At 41.8% G+C, this 23,153-nt stretch overlaps 1 protein-coding gene across 8 annotated transcripts in view; it reads right to left on the reverse strand.

Moving 5' to 3' along the window:
• RIN2 (Ras and Rab interactor 2) overlaps positions 1–23,153 on the reverse strand; it is a 66,537-nt gene that overhangs the window by 14,662 nt on the left and 28,722 nt on the right. For 7 of the 8 annotated variants that reach the window (XM_077176168.1, XM_054628883.2, XM_077176166.1 and 4 more), the window contains 6 exons: positions 20,939–21,033; positions 13,728–13,920; positions 13,001–13,112; positions 11,099–11,171; positions 9,034–9,125; positions 4,784–5,926 (listed from right to left, as the gene is read on the reverse strand). In XM_077176168.1, the coding sequence (XP_077032283.1) occupies positions 4,784–5,926; positions 9,034–9,125; positions 11,099–11,171; positions 13,001–13,112; positions 13,728–13,920; positions 20,939–21,033 (1,708 nt within the window). The remainder of the gene's footprint in view (positions 1–4,783; positions 5,927–9,033; positions 9,126–11,098; positions 11,172–13,000; positions 13,113–13,727; positions 13,921–20,938; positions 21,034–23,153) is intronic. The other variant, XM_077176170.1, reaches the window with a different exon arrangement.

The following is a 23,153-nucleotide window of genomic DNA, read 5'->3' on the forward strand; positions in this document are numbered from 1 at the left end:
CAAAGAAAAAAACGACAACAAACAAAAATCCTTCAAGCCACACACAAAAAACCCTCAAAACAACACACAACCTTTTCTTCTCCTTTATGAATTCTTGGCACACACGTGAGAACCACTGAGTTCTGCCCTCAAATGAAAAAGTGGCAAAATCCAACAAGCTGATGAGGCTAACAGCAGCAAGATTGATAAGGGCTGGACTGGTTTTTTAATGGTCAACAGTAATACCCATATGTATCCTAACAAATACAAAGCTTGCAAAAAAAAAATATTATTATTAAAGCCTGGTAGGACAGCACTTCTTGTGATTTGATCTTAGAACAATATTCAGTGTCATGGCACCTGTGAGCATTTTTGGGGCCAGACCACCCACCAGCGACCCATTCTTCAGCACTGCTGCTTCTGGCTGCTTTCACAGAAAGGTGGTTTTGGGTAAGACCCCACAAACCAATTCTCAGCCAGCAGCAGTTTTCATTGTTTGATTTCTAATGGCCACAAAATAGTATATGAGTGTTTCCCAGACAAATCATTATCTAAGTTGTGAATTGAGAACTTAATTTTTACCTTATCATCTCTGTATATTTTTAAGATCCAAATCAGCAACAAAAATTCTGTTTATTCCAGATGCATGTTTTCAAATATCCTCCCAGGATGCTTACAACTCCAAAACCAAAACAGATACTCTTCAGATAATGTTTTTTAACTGAATATAATATCAGCTGAACACTGTGTATCGTTCCTGAAATGCTTATAATTAGCCTGTAGCCTCAAAATGGGAACTGGAAGTGCTTTGATAAATGAATTGGAAAGGCCAGCCAGCTAGTTTCGTTGTAACTTGTGGAAACACATCTGTATCCTGTGCTGACATGCTATTTTTGTTTTGCTGCCAACCACACAAGTCTGCATCTAGACAAGACAACACATTAGTCATTGCCAGTGTCCTTACACAGCCTCCTTACAACCCTCACTTCCTCAAACTCTAGGCACGCTCTCACCTTTTCCAGGCTCTCTGTTTTCCTCCTACCTACCAACTATTGCTGCTCCACTGACATGACTGTCACATTCCAGTCCCTCCATTTACACTCAAGCCCTGTTTTGTTTACCATGGCCAAACCATTCAGCAGGGGAATCAGAGGTCAGCAGCAGACTGAGTGAGCCTCAGAGCCACCCCAAAAAGGCCCAGTCCTGCACAGGTCACACTGCCTGGGAGCTGAAAGCACAAAGTTGCTTTGGAATACCACAGAGTGATGGCCAAGCATCCATTTCTTGGTGGGTGCAGACATGGCAATCTCCTCCACAGGACCAGGACTTGAAAGTAAGACCCCACACAATCCACATTCCTTGATAATCAGCACAACCCTGAAAACTGAGGTGGTTGATCTACAGGCAGTGGCGGCAGAGACCCAGCAACTAGGGATGAAAGTAAGCCTCCCCTCATCTGACCTACATAAAAGCACACAAAAAAAAATCACACAGCTATCTGTGCAAGGTGTGCTCTGCTTTAAGCAGCTGTGAGTTACTTAAAACTCATGCTATAGCTGTGTGGTAAGCACATGTCTTCTCTTGAAGTAGCAGGAAAGAAAAGAAGCTGGGAGAAAGTCACAAAGGAAATCCAAGGGATGGTCAGACACAGAGCCTGGTCCCCTGCCTCTGCTCAGTACTTTCACCACTGCTTCCTGCTTGCCCTGTCCTGTCACTCCTGTGCTGAAAGGAGGGGCACTGAGGGATGTGTTTGTAAGACTGAGCTCAACGTGAAAAGATGCAACAATGCAGGACAGGACCCCAGAACAGCACCTAAAAAGTAACACAGTGAAAAAAACAGCTGGCATGAGTTTTTCAAGCAGAAATAGTGACATACCATTCTAGCTCCTTTAGGAGGATAAATGGATTAGTAAAGAAGAGGGGATCTGGGGTGGGTTGCTGCTTAACCTTTTTAAGACCCATAAGTCTAATTCTGTGCACCTTCCATATAAACAAACCAGGGAAATTCTGTCTTGCCATAATAACCATAAGCAGCATGCACCAACAGGTGCACAGAACACTGAGAACCCAAGTACCAATGGCTGGCTGTCAAACAATGGGGGTCACTCCTGGGCTTCAGTCAATTAGCATGTGTAGCTCTGTCTGCCTGCAACTCCTCTGTATAGAGCCAAGGACCTTAAATAAGGCATGGACTGCCAGTAAGAGACCAACACGTTCTCTCCAAGCTTCTTGAACACTCAGCATTTAAATATCCCTAACGTATTAGAAATATCAAACCAAGTAATAGATGGTATTGTTTAGGGACGTTCCCACATGATCAGCTGGTACCTTACTGACAAGTGGTTTCAACCAGTGATTTCTTGGTTCAGGGCCAGATTTGGGCACTGAGACTGAAGTTGTTTAGATGTCAGATGTTAGATCCCACTTGGCAAAGTGACAGCATCCAACTTGACTCCATTCTGTTCAGAGCCAGGAAAAGATGAAAAGACAAAAACTCCCAAACATTTGCTGATCAAGCAGCTCTGGACTATCTCCTCAGACCAGTCTTTATTCTGTGGATACAAACTGAGGTGTGGATGCCTTTTAAAAAAATAAATTACATTCATCCTCTAACAATAAAGAGCCATGTGCCTTACTCTTGACTCTGTGCCAACACTGGGAGTCCCATTGCTTCAGGGAGGGTTAACAGCCTACAGTGCCAAGGTTAGGAGGCATCTGTCAGGGCTAGGAACCCTGAAGGATATTTTCCCAGTGATTTTGCAGAAGCTTAACAATTTTCCCTGTCTGGGAAGCTTAAAAGATCAGCTGCAGAAGTCTTTTGCTTGCAAGAGCCCATGATGCAATTCTAGAAGAAGATCCACATGATCAAAAAGATCATTATGGAGACATTGAAAGAAGTTCCAAACACCGAGGGTTTCACTAGACCTGGGGGAGGTGTTCCAGCACCTACTGAAGTTCAGGAGACAAAAGAGGGTTAAAACAAAGGCTGAATGACTCAGAAAGGAGGAGCATTATCCCAGAGGCACACATGCAGCACCAGGCTGACACGCTGCAGGAAAAAACTGCACCGTGGAAGTACGAACTGACGAGAGAGGATAAACAACCACTCACAAAGTTACAATTTGGGCTGCAATTCCATATTGAAATAGTCAAGGAAAACTATGGAAAACAGGCAGGACTCTACTTCATAAAAAGCTCTCCATAGGGATGACTAAATTTTGCTGTCACATAGTTATCTAGTTAGATCAGTAACATCTGATGCTCCTGATCCACTGCAGTTGTTTGCTGGCTCAAGCCAAAGGCAGTAGATGATTCAAAAGCAAGTTCTTTTTCTGTTTAAACCAGCCCACTTTATAAATTAATTGTGTTTAGTCACATGATCAAAACCAGACTTTCTGTCGCTGAAGAAAACCAGGGCAGTTTTATTGTTATACTTCATAACTTATGGTACTCCAAAGTCTGAAACAGTTAATAGCAGACAACATTTTTTCCAGTCTTGGGAGACCCACAATCCCATTAAACCACACCCTTGTGAAATGAAAAGTACATAACAAACTAGGCTTTCACAAAATTACAACCAAACTCGATCTGAATTGCTTTGTCAGACATCCAGCACTCTACAGAAATGCAGGCAAAAATGCACCTCCATCCCCTGCTTAATTTGGTGCTTTTTCTTCCATGAAACACCCACCTAACAGTCTTCATTATTATAGTGAGAATATTTTATGTCTCTGAGTCTCAATACTGGGGACACTTTTCACATTTTTGTATTTGCTTTAGCAGCCCTTGTGACTTTTGCTTGACACTGTGTAAATGCAGCTGAGGTTACATGAGAATACTTCATCTTGGTCAAGGACAGACAGAATGTCAATATAAAATTACCCTCTAGTCCCAGGGAAGGAAGTGTCTGCCAATTTTGCACTGAGCCAACTGTTGGGACACTGGGGTAGGGAGAAAAACAAACAAATTAGGACTGAAGTGAGCTCACAAGGAAAGTATTCTGCCCTGAGGCGTGTTTACCTCTTAAATGTGGCTTACAGACCTTTTACAAATACTGCTCAGACTCTGCAAGAGAGGCAGCAAGATTTATGCAGCAACAACGATTTCACTTTTCTGGATATACAAATCTCTCTCTCTCCTGTTAAAACATATAGCTCATCCATAACCACTCACAAACACATCTAACAGAGAAGTACAGAAAACTACAGAAAACAACAGCCCCTTCTGCCTCCTGCACATGTTTGTTTTCTAAAACTCTTACACACCTTTTTATTTAGTTTCAAGTGCAGGGATAGTACAGCTTTGTTAGAAGTGACTAAGAATGTCTGGAGGAATCAGATTTATTTCAAAACTAAGTTGTCATAAAATGTCATTGGTTTTGAATAAATTCTAGTTCTACAGCTACAGTCCATATGGTCAGATCTGGCAGTTTTAGACCAAACCTTGAGAACTATGTCAGTCCAATTCAGAGAAAAACACATGTGTGCCAGCAAACAAAGGGTTCTCTATTATCAACAGTAAAGCAGGTAAAAAAAGTAATAATCACAGGTAAAAAAAGTCCACATTGCACTTATTTTAAGGATAACTTCTTATGAAAAACTTTGTAGTGTAATCATCCCAAGCCAACAGAGTGATTTGGGGTGGGGAATGGAGGGGGAGGTTGTTTTAAGACTCAAATACTCGGTAGTCCAAGCTCTACTAGCCAAGTTAGCCCCACCTTTCTGAACTGGACAAAGACTATCACTTATAAACACAGATTCCACATTTTCACCTTCCCTCCAAAACACAGGACAGTGTTTCTTACCTATTTGGTCTTCAGGAATCAGTGATTCGATTGGGGGATCAAGTTCGGAGCTTTGGGACAAGTAGTTCTTGACTTGGGTCATGAACTGACGAATTGTTTGCAGCATATCAGTGCTGGAAACATGGCACTCCTTGTTTTCTTGCAGAAAGCTGACATAGTCCTGCACTAAGCATCCAAAATAGGTACGTTTGTCCCGGGACATCTCTGCAATTTTCTTAATCATCCTCTTCTCCGGGGTCATGAAGGAACTGAAAACTCCACTGACTTTCCGTAGCTGAGATTTCACAATCTTGGGGAGAACAAACGAACTGCTTCTTTTCTTCTTGGGCTTCAAAGGGGGTGCCATGCTCTCCTGGTCACTCTCCCCCTCAAAGTCCTCCAGGCTGCTGTTGGTGTCCCCCTCATAGCCGAAGAGCGGCATGCTCCGATCGAAGTCCAGCGAGTCAGATGAGGAGGTGGAAATGCTCATGTCGCTCAGTCTCTGCCGGCCTCCATTCCACGGGATGTGTGACTCAGAGATGGCAGCTGGAGTCTTTTTGGGAGCTGCTGGAGCCGGCTGGGGCAGGGCTGGCAGGGTTTCACGCGGAGGAGCAGCCGTGGCTGCCTCGGGCACGCACACGGAGGAGCGGGGCCGGAGGGCGGCCGCGCTCCTGGAGGCACCGTCAGCCTCGGAGCACAGCGCCTGCTTCTTCAGCCGAGGAGGCGGAATCGGGGTGGGCTTGTTCTGCAGCAAATCCGAGCCCCTCTCCTTCTTATGGCTGAGTGTTTCTGGCATGCTCGCCTGCTTTATAGTCCTGGAAATCTGCGGGCTCGTGAGGGTGCTATTAATAGCAGGAGGTGGCGGCCGGGGCGGGGGGGAGCGAGGCCTCGCTGTGCCATTCACGTCTGGAGTTCTCGGGCTCTGCCTTTTCAGACTTCCACTGACATCCTGGCTGTGCACTTTTAAGAAGAGGGGATTAATGAAACACAGCGCTCCGTTGGTCTGGCTGCACTCCAGCTCCGAAGGCGTTCTGGTTCGTATAGAATGCACTCCATTTATAAGGCAGAGCTGGCGGGAGTCTTTGCGAGCACTGTCCAAAGGCACAGGCCTACAGGGAGGTGAAGGATCCGGGGGTTTGCTGTTAGCCAGGGAGCTCCAAAAGTCTGAAAATCATCATTGCATTAACGTAAGAATGCTAAACACCATGCAGATGGATTTCAGAACATTCAACTCAACAACACCAGTTTAAAACATCGAGAAATTGAAGCAAGGTTTTATTAATTAAAAGGGGGGAAAAAATCCAGTGAACCTTTTAAAGTACCATCAGACATAACTATATGCTACATTCCTTGGGCTGCTCTTACTCATTTATAAATACCATGACCAGTGCATAGCCTCCAATCACCCCACTAAGCTTAAAATTAAACTGAGAATCAAAGAAAGGAATGGAGACTGTAACAGAATAGTTTTTACTGGCTTGAGACTGAAATGAACACAAACTTCTCACTAGCATCTCACTCAGGAGAAATAAAGCAAGATTCTCAGCTTTAATAAGCTCACTTCATTAAAGACAATGGTTAAGCTGATTTACACCGGCTAAAGGCCACTTCCAGAAACTCTACAAGTATCTTGCTTCAGTTTCTTTTCATAGTGAACACATGAAACTATACATGAAAAGGCAGCTCCCATTTTGCTGTGGTGGATGCACACATCACCTTCAGCAAGGCAGACCAAGCAATCCAGTGTCTAATAAAGGTGCCTGCTGCCCTGCCTTTGCTGTGGGGACAGTTTGCCTGAGACTGCAGTGACACATAAAGAGACCCACGTGCAGTTCCACACTAGTGGCATGGAAAACCTATGCTACACCAGCAAGTTGCAGCTGCAGCCTCTGCACTTATCCCAGACAAGTGTCAGCATGTTTGTGCAACCAAGCCACTGCTAAAGAGCGCTGGTGCCTGAAGGTATGAAGATTGAAACCAGATGTGCCCTGGAAGGCAGCAATCATGCTGAAATATGGGCAGAGTACCAGAGGAGGGAGATTTAGCTAAAATTTGCCTATCTTGACATGGTCCTTTTCCCATAGTGTGTCAAGCTGGCTCACTGGAGGCAACTGAGCAATGATATCTGAGCCCAAGGGCACGAATGCCAAGCATCCAGAACAAGTCCATGGCCAAGAGCCATGTCCTGCCTGTGGGGCAGAAGACAGGAAACAGCCCGTGGTGACAGGCCACGGCCAGAGAATGTCTACAGGCACAGGCATGTTTCTCTGCATAGTTATGCCATGTTGCTGGTGTTCCCAGCTTCATGACTTCACATCCTGCCTGTGGATCTCTCAGTGCCTGTGCCTGGCATGTGGCTGCTGCAAACACACATGATGTAAGCACTGCTGCAGGTGAAACACAAGGGAGACTGAGAAAGAATCATATGTCCAGCACATGAAACCTTGCAGGTTGGCAACAGCCTTGAATCTTTACCAAAAGTTCCTCCTGATGTGGTTTGCTGGGCTATGTGCTATTGACTTGTGTTGTGCAGCTCTCCCTCTGAGCCTACTGCACAAGAGAGCTCTGACAGGAGATACAGACGGGGTTTTGTGCTTAGGCGTTCCTCAAAGAAAACTCACACTTAACAGGAAGGGCTGTTGGGAGTTTTTAGGCCCCTCTTGAGTCCACAGCATTGAAAGGCTCATCTTCTGGTGTGCTCTTCTGCACGTGGACACCTAAAACTCCATCAAAATCTCAACTTTGTAGCCTGCTTTTAGCTCATGGAAACTGTGATCTGGTGTATATCAGGTAATTAATCCCAAATACAGCAACAACACAGACACTGATCCATCAACTTTCAAATGTAGTAGCTACAGAAAAAACACACACAATGCAGAGACTGTTGAAGACCAAGACTAATTCTGCAGCAAGCAGGCCACAGTGCTCTGGGGTACTGGTGACAAAGTGTGGTTAGCCTGGAGAGCTTGATCAACATTACCATTATCATCCCCTCTGGAGAGACTCACCTCATGCTACTTTAAGGCTTCCATGTGGCACTGGGAGACTGTTTTCATTACACTGTATCCCAGTCAGACCTTTCACTTTCTTTTTGCCATCTAAACATTGACATCAACACTACCATATTTGCCTCTATTCCCATGATAACCCAAAGTTTCACCTGATTACCTAAACTTGCAGTCAAGCAGTGCAGAAGTAATTCTCTCCTCTCTAAAACAAACCCTTTAATTGCACTGCTACTGCAGCAAACCAAAATGCAAAGCACTGCAATACATCCCCAGGTATGGTTTTACTGCAAAGTCCCATCAGACAGTTCAGGAGATCCTCATGCTAACATTGATTCAGAGATGACTCTTTTCAAAATCAAAGATTATTAAAAAATCTACTGCAACAAAGGTTGCTGACAGTCAACCTTCCCTTCCTGGAGAAGGAAATGAAGCCACTCAGCACTTTGCTCAATGCAGAGCTGCTTAATGATTCATCTGGGTGGTGCCCAAGTTTCAAATCCCAGGAGGCTTTGCATGCATCTCCTCTGAGCTCAAGGTACGCTTTACAAAGGCTTTGCATCCATCTCCTCTGAGCTCAAGGTATGCTTTACAAAGGCTTTGCATCCATCTCCTCTGAGCTCAAGGTATGCTTTACAAGGAGCCTGTGTTTGGCTGAAGCAACCAAGTGATGCAAGGACACCCTTGCATTGTCTTCTGGTATTTTAAAAATTTCACCTAACCCCTGCCCATGGATACATTCTACACCATCATATATACACTCCTCATTTTCTAAATATGCCACTTCATTGATGCGCTGATCTCCAAATTCACCATTTTAAGTTTCCATGTCAATCTTAACAGAAGTTATATTAACAGGGGACCTCAGTTCCTACACTCTCCTCACAATAAATTATAAAGCCAGTGTTTTATATAGGCTCACACAGCCAGTGCTATGTGAGCATGCAGTTTGGTCTTGGAGCAGAAGCCACACCAACCTCTGTGTGGGGACTGTGAGATTTGCTTTGCCCAAGGGTTGCCCAGAGAGGGAAGAGAAGAAGGAAGAAAGAAACAGCACTAACAAAAATATCACAGGAGGCACAGAAGGAAGGAAGAGCACCACTCCTTGGCCAGAAGAAGGTCTGGCCTTCCCAAATAAGGGAAACTGCTTTTCTAAACAAAATTTGTATCATCACTAACCAGTATGAACTATTTACTGATACAGCTTATTTCTTCAATGTTGCAGGTGTGCTACAGGGAAAGACATCTGTGTAGAGAACTACTTACTCAGTCCAAGCTGAGCAATCTCTTCAAGTTCAGCTTCTGTCTTTGCTGCAGCAATTGCATGAGGCAACTTCAGTGTGAATGGAAGGACATCCCTGTTTCCAAAGAGAAAAACCATTATGGTTTTCAGCACCATCCATAGTTTGAAAAGCTTTTTTTTTTTTTAAACACTGGCAGTGTCTGATTTCTGATTATCTTCTTCTTGAGCTGTGTCAGGTGGCAAGATCCTTAAACACACAGCACAGTTAAACATGACATTACCAACCCCAAAGCTCCTTTACTTTGCAGAGTGGTGTGAAGGGCAAATGGCAGCCAAGTGCCCAGGACTTTCCCTAGGATCATTTCCACACAGCCATCCAGAATTTTCTGCCTTTCCAACAGAAGCTTTTACACCTGCTCTTCTACAAGCAGATCAGTGAGATGCAAACTTGTTACCTGCCCTTGAAACTTCAAAAAAGCTTCTCACTTTCTGAATAAACTGTTGACTGTTATTCCAGTTTTCAGAATAAGAATTTTATTCTAACTGTTGCTAAACAGCAACATCTGTAGTAGAAGGACCCATAGAATTAAGACTAAATGAGAATCCTACACAATTTTGGTTTTAAGGTTGTGAACAAGCCAACCATCTGCTATAGCACAGACAGATTGTGGGTCTTTATCACATAAATATTCTCTGTGTTGTATGTTAGCTTCTTGAAAAAACAGGATCTCAGAATTCCACTCACACTCAAGCCAGGCATATGCACAGGACTGATACACTAGCTAAAAAGCATTTGAAAGACACTTTAATATGGTACCACAGAAAATCCAGAGTCCAGATCATCACCATGGTTGCAATTAAAAAATAGGTAAACCCTCATAAAAACTGCTTGGCTACCTCCTGCAAGAAATTCCCTCTGGTTTTAGAAAATCCTCCTGGATTTCCTGTGATGTACCAAATGGTACTGTCTCTTTTTCACAATAGCTACCTATCTGCCCCCTTTAATCTATACAAAGCAATATTGAACCTTCAGTGAAAGAAAATGGATGGACTAATGCAAGAAACCTGTTTGCTGAGTGATCCTGTAGGTACTTAGAGAGAATTTACCAGAGCCTGGCAAGTGGGCAGGACTGAAAGGGTGACAAGATAAGGAATATCTCCTCATTAAACTACATTTAAACACATTTTCAGCTCATTTCTCTTCTGAGTTCTGACCAATTATCTATGTGGTATCAATGCTGCTTTTATTACATGCATGTACAGCTCAGCTAAACAGAGACTGTAGGAAAGGGGTCTAAGATGCTTTTCCACCACAAACAAAACCAGCAAGCACAGCAGCCCAAGAGCATCCCCCACCAGAAATCATCACATGGCCAGCATGAACTGGCAGCCTCAATGCAGTAAAAGGACTGAGACTATCACAGCTGCCTCTCTGCTTCCTTCAGAAGATGTGCACCTGGGCAGTTTGGTTGTGCCCTGTCTGTGTGTGCATATAAGGCTCAAGCATCAGTCTGGAAATTCTCACCAGTAAACTGAAGTCAAATGGAAAATAAAGGATAAAAACACCAGCTACATTTTTTTCTGCATACTACCTGGAAAACAAGTTTGGCAGCCATAAACTGCAAAGCTGACAAGGCCATTTTTGTTGTTCACCATTTAAACTGACATCTCCCAGTTGTCATATTCTACACATCTGACATTTTTCCATTATGCTCCAAAAATTCTTCTCACCAGCAATTCCAAGAAATGGACTTTGCAAGCTAGTTCATGATTGTTTTTAAATGAGCTACAGAGCACTTAAGAAAGCATCACAAGATATCAGCTAAAGTAAAGTTCAGCTTGGCAGCACCTCACAGCTGGATGTGTAAAATCACATCAGCCTCCCAATAATCAATATGAAGTAACACAGAGACACTTGCTTCCAAGACTTATCTCTGATTGCTACCATTACCTTCTAAGGCTATCCAGGAATATTCACAGATTGGCAACATAAATAGCACCAATAGCTGAAACAACTCCTCAAAACTCATTTTTTTTTAAATTATTTTCTTTCTAGCAGATGTGGCTTGGAACAGAGCAGCACCTTACCTGCTAATACAGTAGAAAGCAATGAGTCTGAACAAATCAGCAAAACTTATTGCAGACCCCTCCAAGGAAAATGCTGCAAAGAAAGTTACAAGAAACAATCACACATTAATCCACTGTTTCTTAGAACAGTTTAATAAAATATATCTTAGATTTTAGCATGAAGTTAGTAAGATTCCACCATCAAACTAGCTACTATTTGATTAAGAGAAAACAGCTCTGTGAAGAAGTACATATTCCTGCTGAAGGCATTTTCAAGAATATACTGATAATCTTGGTGGCTGGTCTGCTTTTGTATTCCAAGGATATGGTCTAATTCCTGTAAAACAGATTAAGTGTGATGAGCCTGCACAATGTTTTGCTAATAGACAACAAATCAATAACTGAGGCTTTGTTTGCCCAGTGTACTAATATGCCTAATTTTAAATGTCTTATTTCCTCCTCTTGAATTCTATTCTACTCACTTGTCTTCACCTTAGGAGTGTAGAACATAAAGGGAGATAAATTTCCATCCACTTTTAACCTAAAAACTCTTTAAAACTCTGACAGCTGTTGCATGCCACTGCCTTGCACAAGGGACGAGGAAGACAGGAGCAGTGCCTTTCATTTTTCCCCACTTGATACCATTGTTTCTTACTGATACAAATACTTGTTCTCAGTAATAATGACAATTACCTCAGGCTCTCTCTGAGGCCAGTAGCAAATCTCACAGATCAAGCAGAAAAAGCTCCTACAGTGAAATGATCCAGATCTTTTGCCTCTGGTCTAAAACCTCAGCTGTGACAAATAGCTAAAACCATCAGTAAATATCTCCCCCTTGTGGAAGAATTTTGTTCATAAAAGACAGTATATAATTCTTTTCTAGATGGGAATTTCAAGCCTATAAACACAGCCTTAGACCACAATTACATCAGCTATTACTGACAACTTTCTCTTTGCCTTGCCTTGCTTGTACCTGGAACTAAAACCAGACACATAGAATTAACTTTTTGTTCATGTGTGCAGGGGAGGGAGAGATAAAAAAGGAAAAACTCAACTAAAATTATGTCAGTTTACAAGTAAAAATAGAAGTTAACTATAGACTCTCTGTTTCAGGGATGATTAACTGAAACTTTTGCTAATTTTCTTCAGTTTTCTCTTTCTTGTTAAAATGAAATATTTGCTCCACTTGCAGTTTCAGTACCACATAGACTCACCAGCTGCAGCTTCCTTTTTTCATTCCTAAATCTCAAACTTATTTTTCACACTCTCCCTTCTAAAGATATGAGGGCATTATTGGTTCAAAACAATTTGGAGTGTTAACATTTGCTCATTTCTACTAAAAAAAGAAAGAACAGATATAGTTTGAATTAAAAAGAGAAATCATTGATTTTGTGACAGAAACAGTTCTAACAGATTAAAATCCATTTAGCTATCACACACCAAAAAGAAAAACCAAACAACCAAAAAAACCCAAAACCAAAACCCACCACCAACAAAAAAAAACCAAACAACCCATCCCACACCTCAACTGCAGAGAGTTCATGACAAAGTTGCATTCAAGAACATTTCATTGAAAGCAGACAGCATTACAGACCGTGTTTCTACAAAAGACTGTAAGTTTCTAAGAGGATAAGTACCCATAAAAATAAATGAATAGTGGATTCATCAAGGTACACAGTGGAAACATTCCAGGTGAAGCAGTTTTAACTGTTTTAAGTGTTTCTATATATCTGCCCTCCTCATGGCAGAATATGCCAGACCCACTCCCAGAGCCCACCTGAGAGAGCAGCACAGCAGCCCATGACATTATTTGCATGACTTTGGGTATCCTCTGCTGTGGGTTTCAGCAGTGCAAATGCTCCTGCATCCTATAGGGAAAAAGTACCTAAGAAGCAGCTGAAAAGTATGTAACTCACAACTTACTATATGTACTTTCTTTTATGGCAAATTCTTTCAGGCAGGACCCACAGTCGCTGGACAGACGCAGAGAGATGACTTTCTTCTGCAGCCTTGCAGATTTCCTAACCAGAAATATCTGTTGTGGAGAAGGCAGAAGGACATGGTATTAGCTTCATCACAGATGCCAGAATAAATACAGATCATACACAAAAAGGAACCACAACAATCCCATGATGTCTGCTCTACAACATACTGTAATTTTACTTCGTCATTACTGTATTGGGTCCAACACCTGGGTGTAAAATTGTCACAGACATCTTTTATGAAAAATCCTTTCCTTAGGATTTTTCCTCCTGAGAAGCTGAGAGGCCTCAGGAACAAAATGTAAACAATGGTTATCTGCTGCTGTGGAATGCAACAGGTGCATCTGTGATTGGCCCATCTTAGATGTTTGTAATTAATGGCCAATCACAGCCCAGCTGGCTCGGACAGAGAGCCGAGCCACAAACCTTTGTTATCATTCTTTCCTATTCTATTCTTAGCCAGCCTTCTGATGAAACCTTTTCTTCTATTCTTTTAGTATAGTTTTAATGTAATATATATCATAAAATAATAAATCAGCCTTCTGAAGCATGGAGTCAGATCCTCGTCTCTTCCCTCATCCTAAGAACCCCTGTGAACACCGTCACATAAAATGGCAGCACAACATTTGAGAAAAGCTTGTCCTTAAAGAAATTGAGATTCTTCTCACCCCAGGAGGTTGTGTCTGCAAAATTTCCAAGGCTTCAGCATCGTTCAGACCAAGCTGCAGCCACACAGGGTGAGTATGGAGGAGCTTGTCCAATATGCTCAGCTTGTTGGATAGGCTGTCATATCCAGAGTCCCGGGGACAGCTTTTGACATCATTTTTCTCAGGAGAGACATTATCCATATCCTTTATTAGACTGTGGAAAATTTAGAAAAAAGAAATTAGACATGTTAACTCTTATAAACAAACACTTAGGGTCAGTGAACAGAATTACCACAAAGCTCATGGTGCTGCTGACACTCTGGGCTGGTACTTCTCCTACTGAGAATTCTTATATTCAGCATATACAAAAATCTCTTCAAAGGTTCTCAATTCAAAGCCAACTTGAAGATAAGCCTTAGCATTCTTTTGTGAGGTTGGAGAAATTCAGCCATCACTTCAGGCACACTTGTATGTGCAGATGTGATTGAGAGAACATTTCACTTGCCTTCTTTGCTGTGCTAATATATGGAAAAACTTCTCTTCAAGGATATTTATGCAATTCAGACACTTTTATTCCCAGATTGATTGCAAATGCTGCAACCCACAGAAATCCTGGTCTCTCATGCCTGCCAGAAAAATCTGTTCAGTACTCTGACAATGGAGCAACCCACTACCTATTGGTGATCACTGCACCAGACACAAGGACTTTGTCTGTTTGGAGGGATCATTTTCACAACACAAATCCACAAACCTGCATCACTTCACCTTATGCCCAGACTACTGTCTCTGCTCCAGCAGCTCTGTTGCCTTCACAGCTGTCTATCTATCTTTGCTCCCCTCTGCTAAGAGGTCAGAGTGGGAGGAGGTGAGAAAGAGATGAGAAACCCAAGAAAGAAACAAGAAAAAAAAAGTTAAACTCCCAAATAATCCTCCCTAAAGCAGAGCATAAAGAATATGCCATAAGTGGCAGCCACTTCTTATCGTATTCCTGCTGAGTTCTGTAAATATTTACTTTTTTTTTCTTATTTTTGCCATGAAAGGTCCTTACCTCACATTTTAATACTACACTTCCCAAGATCAGAAACAAGTAAGGAATTGTATATTTATGCTCCAAATTCCTTTGGCTGTGGATTGACTGCTATGTGAGAAATAAAGGCTTAGGCTAGGTGTGAATGTGGCAAGGTAATGTAAGGTTAAAATTTATTTGGAGCAGAGCATCTAAAGTTACTGCTACATTCAGTAATGAAGTAGAGTTCTTGGAGGCTGCAGATTCTTGTTATTAAAAATTTAAATAAACAGAATACTTGGAGAACTCCTTTTGTTATGCAAAAGCTTCACCATCACCCATACAATACAGAACACCCAGTACAAGTGCACGTGTTGCAGCCTCAAATTCCTCATTTTTGAGCTAGAAGTACATCCTGTGGTTCTCCCCATGCTAGAAAACACTATGGAGCAGCTATTCTGGTAACAGCTTCCTGATGATAAAATTCAGGAACAGACAAAAAGCACCCTTTTTGCAGAGGATGTGTTCCCCCTACAGACCTTTTCTGCAGCAAGAGAGGACAACACAGCTCCACCTCCCCACTGCACACTGTGCAGCTCTTCTGAATTCCCTACTTTGGACAGGCCCTAAGCATCACTAACAGCATTTACCACCCTCATTATGCCAGCTATTGTACCCTCAGCAAGTAGGGACAGAGTTTACAAGCACAGGAGCACTGAATACTTTCAAAACAAACAAAAAGCCTCTCTGCCCCCCCTGCAAAAATCCTCACACCAAAGAAAACAAGCTGAACCAAATTAAAATCCACCAACCAAGCAACAGAAAAAAAACCCCAAATTACCAAACTGCTTTCTTCTAGCTTTGCTCAGCAACTTGCAGAATCTCTGCAAAGGGCAAGCAAGGAAAGAAAATGGGGAGGAGAACTTTCCCTGTATGATCAGATAAGAGCAGGCAAAATCATTTGACATTTTATTATCTGGATCAATTACCACTACCAGCCTCTTTATTTTTTCCTCTTTCTGTTTGCTTATTTATGATGTGATACTTTTCAGATTTCCAAGGCATCTCAAATGCAGATTATTTCCCCCCTTGCCCAAAGCATCAGAAGCTTTTACTAACTGCCAGTATACCTTCAAGGGGCACAAAATACACAGAAACACATTGGGTGCAGGAGGGAAGTACTTTTTACATCAGTCATGAGCGGGTCTGAAACTGCCTCAGTAGGAATACTGGCTTCCCTTTTCAACCAGTCCCAGCAGAGCCTAGTGTTGCAATGGAGGAATCTCCAAGAGGTCAAATCATGAACCACAAAAGTGTTTTCCTGAGCTGTACCTCCAGTAAATATTGTTCAGAAATTCTCCACTCACCCTCAATGCCAGCCAGCTGCATTACAAACCACAGGGAGCTGTGGCAAAGTACAAGTTATACACCAATTCTGGCTGCAAGCTTAGACAGATGCAAATAATTTCCACTCCCCTTGGTCAGGAGGTGAAAAACAAATATGCTGCAAAGGGGAATGTATCCAAGAGGGAAAAGTGTTTTTACTGCTAAAGACAGCTACCTCACATTCAAAAGAAGGTGTGTGACTTGTATGAGCTAGAATGCCTAGCATTGCTTGATACCACAAAACCACCTAAAGCTGGCAAGAGTTTGCACAGGCACTTGGGGTCACAGTGTTCCTCTTTGCCATGACTGGCTTCATGTTTCCCACACCCCCTAGACCACCATAAATTGGAATGGGGAGCTGTGGCATTCACATTTTCTGAAAAATCCTTTCACCCAGGACTTTACTCCAGGGAAGCTGAGAAGCCTCAGAGAAAAAAGAAAACAATAATTATCTCATTTGCTTCTCCTGTGTTTTGCTCATGTGGAATGTGTTTGGAGATTGTTTCACTGGTTTCTGCTGTGAGTTGTTTTCACTAATTGGCCAACCAGTGCCAAGCTGTGTAGAGACTCTGGAAAGAGTCACGAGTTTTCATTATTATCTTTTTAGCCTTTTGTAGGTATCCCTTCTGTATTCTTTAGTATAGTATTCTTTAATATAATATAGCATCATAAAACAATAAATTAGCCTTCTGAGAACATGGAGTCAGATTCATCATTCCTTCCTGCCACGAGGGTCAAATACAAAAGGAACTTTCGGGTTTTTTGAACCTCCAGGTACTTACATGCACAATCCCTCCCACATGCTGAGATCCAAGGAGGAAACCCTGACTTACATACACAGGCACCTCCTTGGGGCAGCTGCTTCTCCTCCCTCAAGAAATAAACCAAAGATTATGAATATCTGATCATGGTCAGAATTTCTGCCACTCCTAAACACTAATGGTTGAAACAGCACCAATGCAACTCAGATAAAACAGCACTAGAATGTTACTGCAATCTATGGAGAGGTAAACAGGAATACAAAACACTTTTTAAAACATATTTTCTACTCACAAATAACAAAGGAGGCAGAGAGAAACATCTAACCTGGTAAACTCAGGAAAAAGCACATCTTGGAAAAAACACACCTGGCAAACCACATACAACCTACAAGAAGCCATTTCCCAAGGCCTGGGAGCAAATGCAGTAAAAAACCCCACTGGTTTGTTTTGACAGGCTATTTGTAGTGGTCTGGCACTACTGAGTATCATATTCCCAGTCTGACTTTTTATTCTTAAAATAATTTTAATTAATGATCATTGATTAGACATACAGTCAAACCCTGACACATGGGAGTTCTCAAAACTCGTTATGTTTTAAGAGTTAGACTAAAATTATTTGGGACTGAGATGTGTGTGGAACTACTCTAGAAACAATTGCATGGAAAGAATAACCATTTGAATTCATGAGCAATGGATGAACTCAAGTGTACTGAACAAGAATAAGAAGTTCCTGTAACCTAAATGCTAGCAAAATATGCTCACAAAATACGTATATTATGCAACAACTAAATTCCTCTCCTGGTTTTACTTTCAGGGTTTGGAGGATGTTTGGTTGGTTTGTGTTATTTGTTTGGGATTTTGAAAAAAAAAAAAAGATTCCTGATAGAAGACAATCTGACCAGGTCACATTAAATTCAAAATTGGAACACAAATCAGCATTAATGAATGGTGTGCTTTAATTCAGGGCTGCTACACAGCTCCTCTTCAGTGGGAAAGGTAGGCTTCACCACTACTCACAATGAACAAAAGAAAACACATGACTCATGCAAGTTTCCTTAGATTTGACAAAACCCATAAACACGTGGGAAGTACAGAGAGGTAACTGCCAAGATAAACAATGCAGTGCTGCATCCTGATTAGACTCAGCTCAGAGTAAAAATGACAAGGATCAGGCTCAAGCTTTGAACCAGGATGATCCTTGGTCATGATGTGAACCTTGCTCCAGTTCCACAAAGTTAACCACCTCACAGTTTGACTGTTTTCCTGGATTTCTGTAACTCTAACAGCTCTTTATCACCCAGCCCAGTCTATACAGTGATATATACAGATACTGAGCATCAGCTGGGAGGGGCAGAGAGCCAGTGGTAACTTCCTCCTGCATCCCACTGCAGCTAAAAGGACAAGACAAGGCAGCTGGGAAGGAGGTTTCTGGATACTTGTCAGCAATAACAGAAATGGTTCTCTTTGCTGGACAGAAGATGGCTCTACTGAAGTGGAAAAGAGCTGTGCAGTGCAGGACATAATGCAGGGAGCAAAGCTCTGCCCCTGCTCCTTCCACAGGAACAGAACAGGAAAGGAATCAGCTGCTGCAGCTGCCACCAGCAGCAAAGCATCCCTGAACTATTCCACAGGCACCAAGTGCCCTGGGAAGCCTGGAGCTTTACAGCCTTCCCTCCAGAAGGACAGCAGGAAGAGATGGCCCCTTATGGACATTCACAGAGATTTTCAGAGGGCCTGGGGCCTCCTGAAAGATCATCCAGGTGTCACCAGACCCATCCCACAGGCTCCTGGGCTGCCACTGCATGCAGAAACTCTCTTGTTACTCTTTCAAAGGTTGCTGGAATGGCATGACAGAAAGCTGTACCACTAATTCCCTTTTCTGACAGCTCCGCTCATTTGAATTATTGAGACAAACGTCTGCACTGAGAAAAAGGTGAGGCATCAAAAAAGTGGGATACTGAAACAGTCCCTCTTAAAACACTTTTTGGCAAGCCTGTTTTTTTGCCTGGCTTTTACATATTTACAAGCCAAAGTGAGCCCTTGAATCATTCTTGTATGAAATGGAGTCATAGCCTTGTCACTGTCTTGTATGTATGGAATCATACTGTATGAAAAGGAGAAATGAGCCCAAAATAAAAGAGCATATAAAATGAGGAGTGTAAATCTGAAAGTCACCACATAACCACAAAAAAAGCCCAAACCACAATACTAAGGCTTCAGACACACAATTTCATGTCCCTATCTTTCTGAACTCAGCTGAGAGCTCTGCAATGCCTTTCCAGAACTGCTCTGGGTGTCTGTGGACACCTGCTAAGGTGGAAAAAGAGTGAGGAAAATGGACATTCCATTGAGCTCAAATATCCCTAGATGCAAATCCAAAGGTCATTTCAAGACATCAACTTCTGAACAGCAGAAAGCAATAAGAAGAGAAAATTCCATTAACTGCCAGGTTTTAAATTAACCACAAAGAAATTAAAGTTATGACAGTAAACACAGCCTTGTGAGGTGCCTAGTTTAAACAACAACTCTGGAAAACTCTTGTTGAAATTACTATAATCCTGCTCTGTAGAACTATATTAAAAAAAGGTGTCAGTGCACTAAATTACTTAACTTAGCAACTTTGATACAACTTTTTCCTTACACAGAAGCATGCAGCTCAGAATTTTGTGGTCACAGTAAGGTTTGAGTTTAGCTCATTTATTCAGACTTCATATTTCACATTATCATCTTGAAGTGACAGAAAATAAATTTTTGATGGCTATTATTATTTTTCATGGAAATTGCATTATTCTTTTTTTATGTTAGGTTTGCTTTATCTTAAACCAAAATATGTTTTGTAGTCAAGATTAACAAATTAAGATTAAAAATCCATTAAAAAAACAATTAAAAATTCATGATCTGTAAAATGGGGAGGTTTAGTTGACTGTTTCCAGCTAAGTGCTTCCACCAAGATTTTAGAATCAGCAGACCTTAGCCTTTCATGCATATGATGTATTCAAAGATACAAGAAGTCTTTTCTTAACTGAAATGTAGCTGATGATCTCTGGAGTTAATTAGCTGAATTCTCAAAATAAAGAAAGCATCCTTTCTGTCCCTCTAAAAGAACTCTCAAAAGCTCTAAAACTTGAGTAATGTTCAACCAGGGCCATAGCCAAGAACTTTAATTAGTTCAACTGTCTTACATTCTTTACTACTTGGCCAACAAAGCTGCTGCTTAATGTTTCTGAAAATAATCTACATGTGCTTTGTTGTAAATTCCAGCAGATTTCAACAGAATTCACAGGAAGAAAAAGAGCTAAAAATCTTGGATGTAATTCTAAAAACAATTTTCCACTTCATTAACTCACTGCTAGAAGAACAAAGCCCACCAGCTCCAGGGCTGGCCAAGGCCATGCAGTCAGATAAAACACAACACCTACCACTGGTTACTTTCCTCTTTTAACAAATATTTCAGGTAAGTACAAAAATGTTCTCTTGTTAACACAAGGACTAAAATATTGATTATCCTCCAGATGTTTAGCAGATGTAACTGTTCAAGAAAAGCCAAAATGCTGGGGTCCCATTCTGCACACTTAAAGGTACAATTTTATTTTTTTATGTGCAAGTTACTCATATATGAATTAACTTAAACACATAACCCACATATGCATCAGCTCATAGCAGTCAATATTTTACTTCCTAACCTGAGAGCATAAATAAGTCCTGTTACTGTATCTTGAATCTTCAAAGAGCCACTTGAAGCAATGCACATTTTGTCTTTACAGCATGAAAGCAAGGCTGTGCCACAGACAATGATAATAATGGTAGTAGTTTCCTGCTTTAGACATTCATCAGTATCCAAGGTTTTTAACAAGGAAGTGAAGCTCAGTTGCAATTAGAAGATATTAAGACAACTACACCAAACAACTGAATCTCCTGCACAAAGGCAAATTCCTTGGATAAAGAGCAAGATTATCTACACCTCCTATGCTGCCAGGGAGAAAAGTGCTAGGACATAAGCCACCCAAGAAGAAAGCACAGTGAAAACATTCCTGTTGTGGTAGACTCTCCAGAACCATGAAAATAAACATTTTAATCACCTTTGCCAATCAGCAGCTTCATCTTCCACTGGGAGATCTGTCTGTACCATCTCCTGTTTCAGTTCTCCGATTTCTGAGGCAATTGTGTCAATGAGCTAGAAAGGGACAAAAATAGTATGACATCAAGTGAGTGGAAGAGGCGTGGAAAAGAAGCCAGGGCAAGTTTAGTCACCAGAGATTACAAACTTTTTCTTTTTTTGTAAAATCGCATCCTATTTGGACTTCCCCTTGCAAAGGAACAAGTAAGGGTTGGGGCCACATTTAAAGGTTCTCAGAGGAAGAGTAATTCCTGTTCTGTGCCAGTACAAAACTTTCCAGTTTGGCTAGCCTTTTAATTTAAATGGATTGAATTTGCAGCCTACACAACTGAATTTGCAGTTGTGCATTATACAACATCTTCCAAGAACTAAATTATTTAGCTGTTTGTAGCATTTACCTTCTCAAAAAAAAAAAAAAAAAAAAATTAGAAGAATTCCACGTGCAAGAGTTTTATTTCAGAAGGGAGACTAAGAATTATGATACCATGGAGGATGAAAAGCAATGAAGCAAGAAGGGAGCAAGAAGGGAGTGGGTGCCTGCTTTTCACATTAGGTTTTGGACTCCACTTGAACACAACAATTCAATTAAAAAAGAATTGCCTTGCAATCCTTCAGGTAGAACACCAACCAAAATTCTGGGTATGAGGGTAAAAACCCATTTTAAGGTAGGCAAGATTAGCACTGAGGTTGTATCCTGAGAAATGCAGAATTTGCTAGCCAGACTTTAGGAAAACATTTTATTGAGCAGAAACCAACCATGAAATTTGCAAAGCCTGCTCTCTTGAACACTTCTTTGTAGCCAATGCATCAAGTTTGCTTGTCATGCCACACCATGAGAGCCTATAAACCCTAGCAGGGTTCCCTCTCTCCTGCCAGGAGGGAACCCAATAAAAGGTTTGCAGTGATGTAGCAATCTCTACCACCACCCCTGCACATCAGAACAAAAAAAAACAAACCCTGGCATATGAAGCAAAACCAGCTTTGAGGTCCGAGTCAGAACAGTCTTCACAGCTGCCCTGAAGGTATGAGCCTGAGTCCCACTCAGGGCAGGCAACTCAGTACAGCAGCATTTTCAAAGAATTGAAGGCATCATTTTCCTAAATTGTTACATTGGAATTTTTCCTCCACCTCAGGAATTCACACTCTCCTTTGCTGAGCACCATTATTCCAATCAATTCAGAAGAAGTTTTAGTCTCTGCTTACAACTGGCCAACACCAATAACTGAATCTTATGTAAGAATGAATTACCATTACCCACACCCCAAGGGTTTTCTTCTGTCCAAGACATAGTTCCCAGTGCTGGATATATGAGGTTTAGCATTTTTTAATATAACTTTAGTCAGGGAGAAAGGAATTGAAGTTTCTTTTCAAAGGACTGTTCCACCACAAGGTCTGATGAGCTTAACATCTCAGCAGACTGGGAGCAGCACACAAAAAGAAGATACACAAAAGATAACAACCATTAACCAATGTCAGCTCCAAACATCACCCCTGGCATGGTCCAAGACTCCTGGTCAGCAAAGAGATAGACAAGAGAATGAAGAATGAGAAACTAATCAATATTAAAGGCAAACCAATAATCAATAGGAAACCAAATACTAAGATCATGGGAGCAGTGAACATTGGACCAATGAATTTCTCTGGGTTTTGACGAATGTGAAAAATCTAATAAAGACTTGTGTGATGGAATGATTTTCTCTGCACAGCCAGGGCAAGGAGTGGATGAACTGGTTTCTGTTGCACATTCTGGCCAGAACAACACCCGGGCAAGAATAAAGTAATGCCTTAATTCTCTAGCACTAAAGATTGTTGTTGGAGAGTTTTTGTATTTCCTGTAGTTTCGATGACACCAGCCATGTGTACCACTGACACTGCAAAGACATTGCACCTGCTGGTTCCCAAAGAACCCTGAGTCACTGCAGCCAGATGTGAGCAGTGCCTCCCTGACTGTTCCAAGGGGCAGCTGGAGGAGCACAGGCCAGCCTCAGGGAGCAGCCAGAGTGGGCTGAATTTCTGCATTGCCAGCAAAGCATCCTTGCAAAGCTACTTCAGCTGGTGACTGCATGAAAGCTGAGCTGCTGCTCCCCATGAACCAGCTCTGCATAAGGAGCTCCTCTTCATGGGCAGCATCACCACAAATCTTTGCATCTAAGACCAACTGTGGCCGTAAAGAGCCA

The sequence above is a fragment of the Agelaius phoeniceus genome, chromosome 3, assembly GCF_051311805.1.
Source record: "Agelaius phoeniceus isolate bAgePho1 chromosome 3, bAgePho1.hap1, whole genome shotgun sequence".
Classification (NCBI taxonomy): domain Eukaryota; kingdom Metazoa; phylum Chordata; class Aves; order Passeriformes; family Icteridae; genus Agelaius; species Agelaius phoeniceus.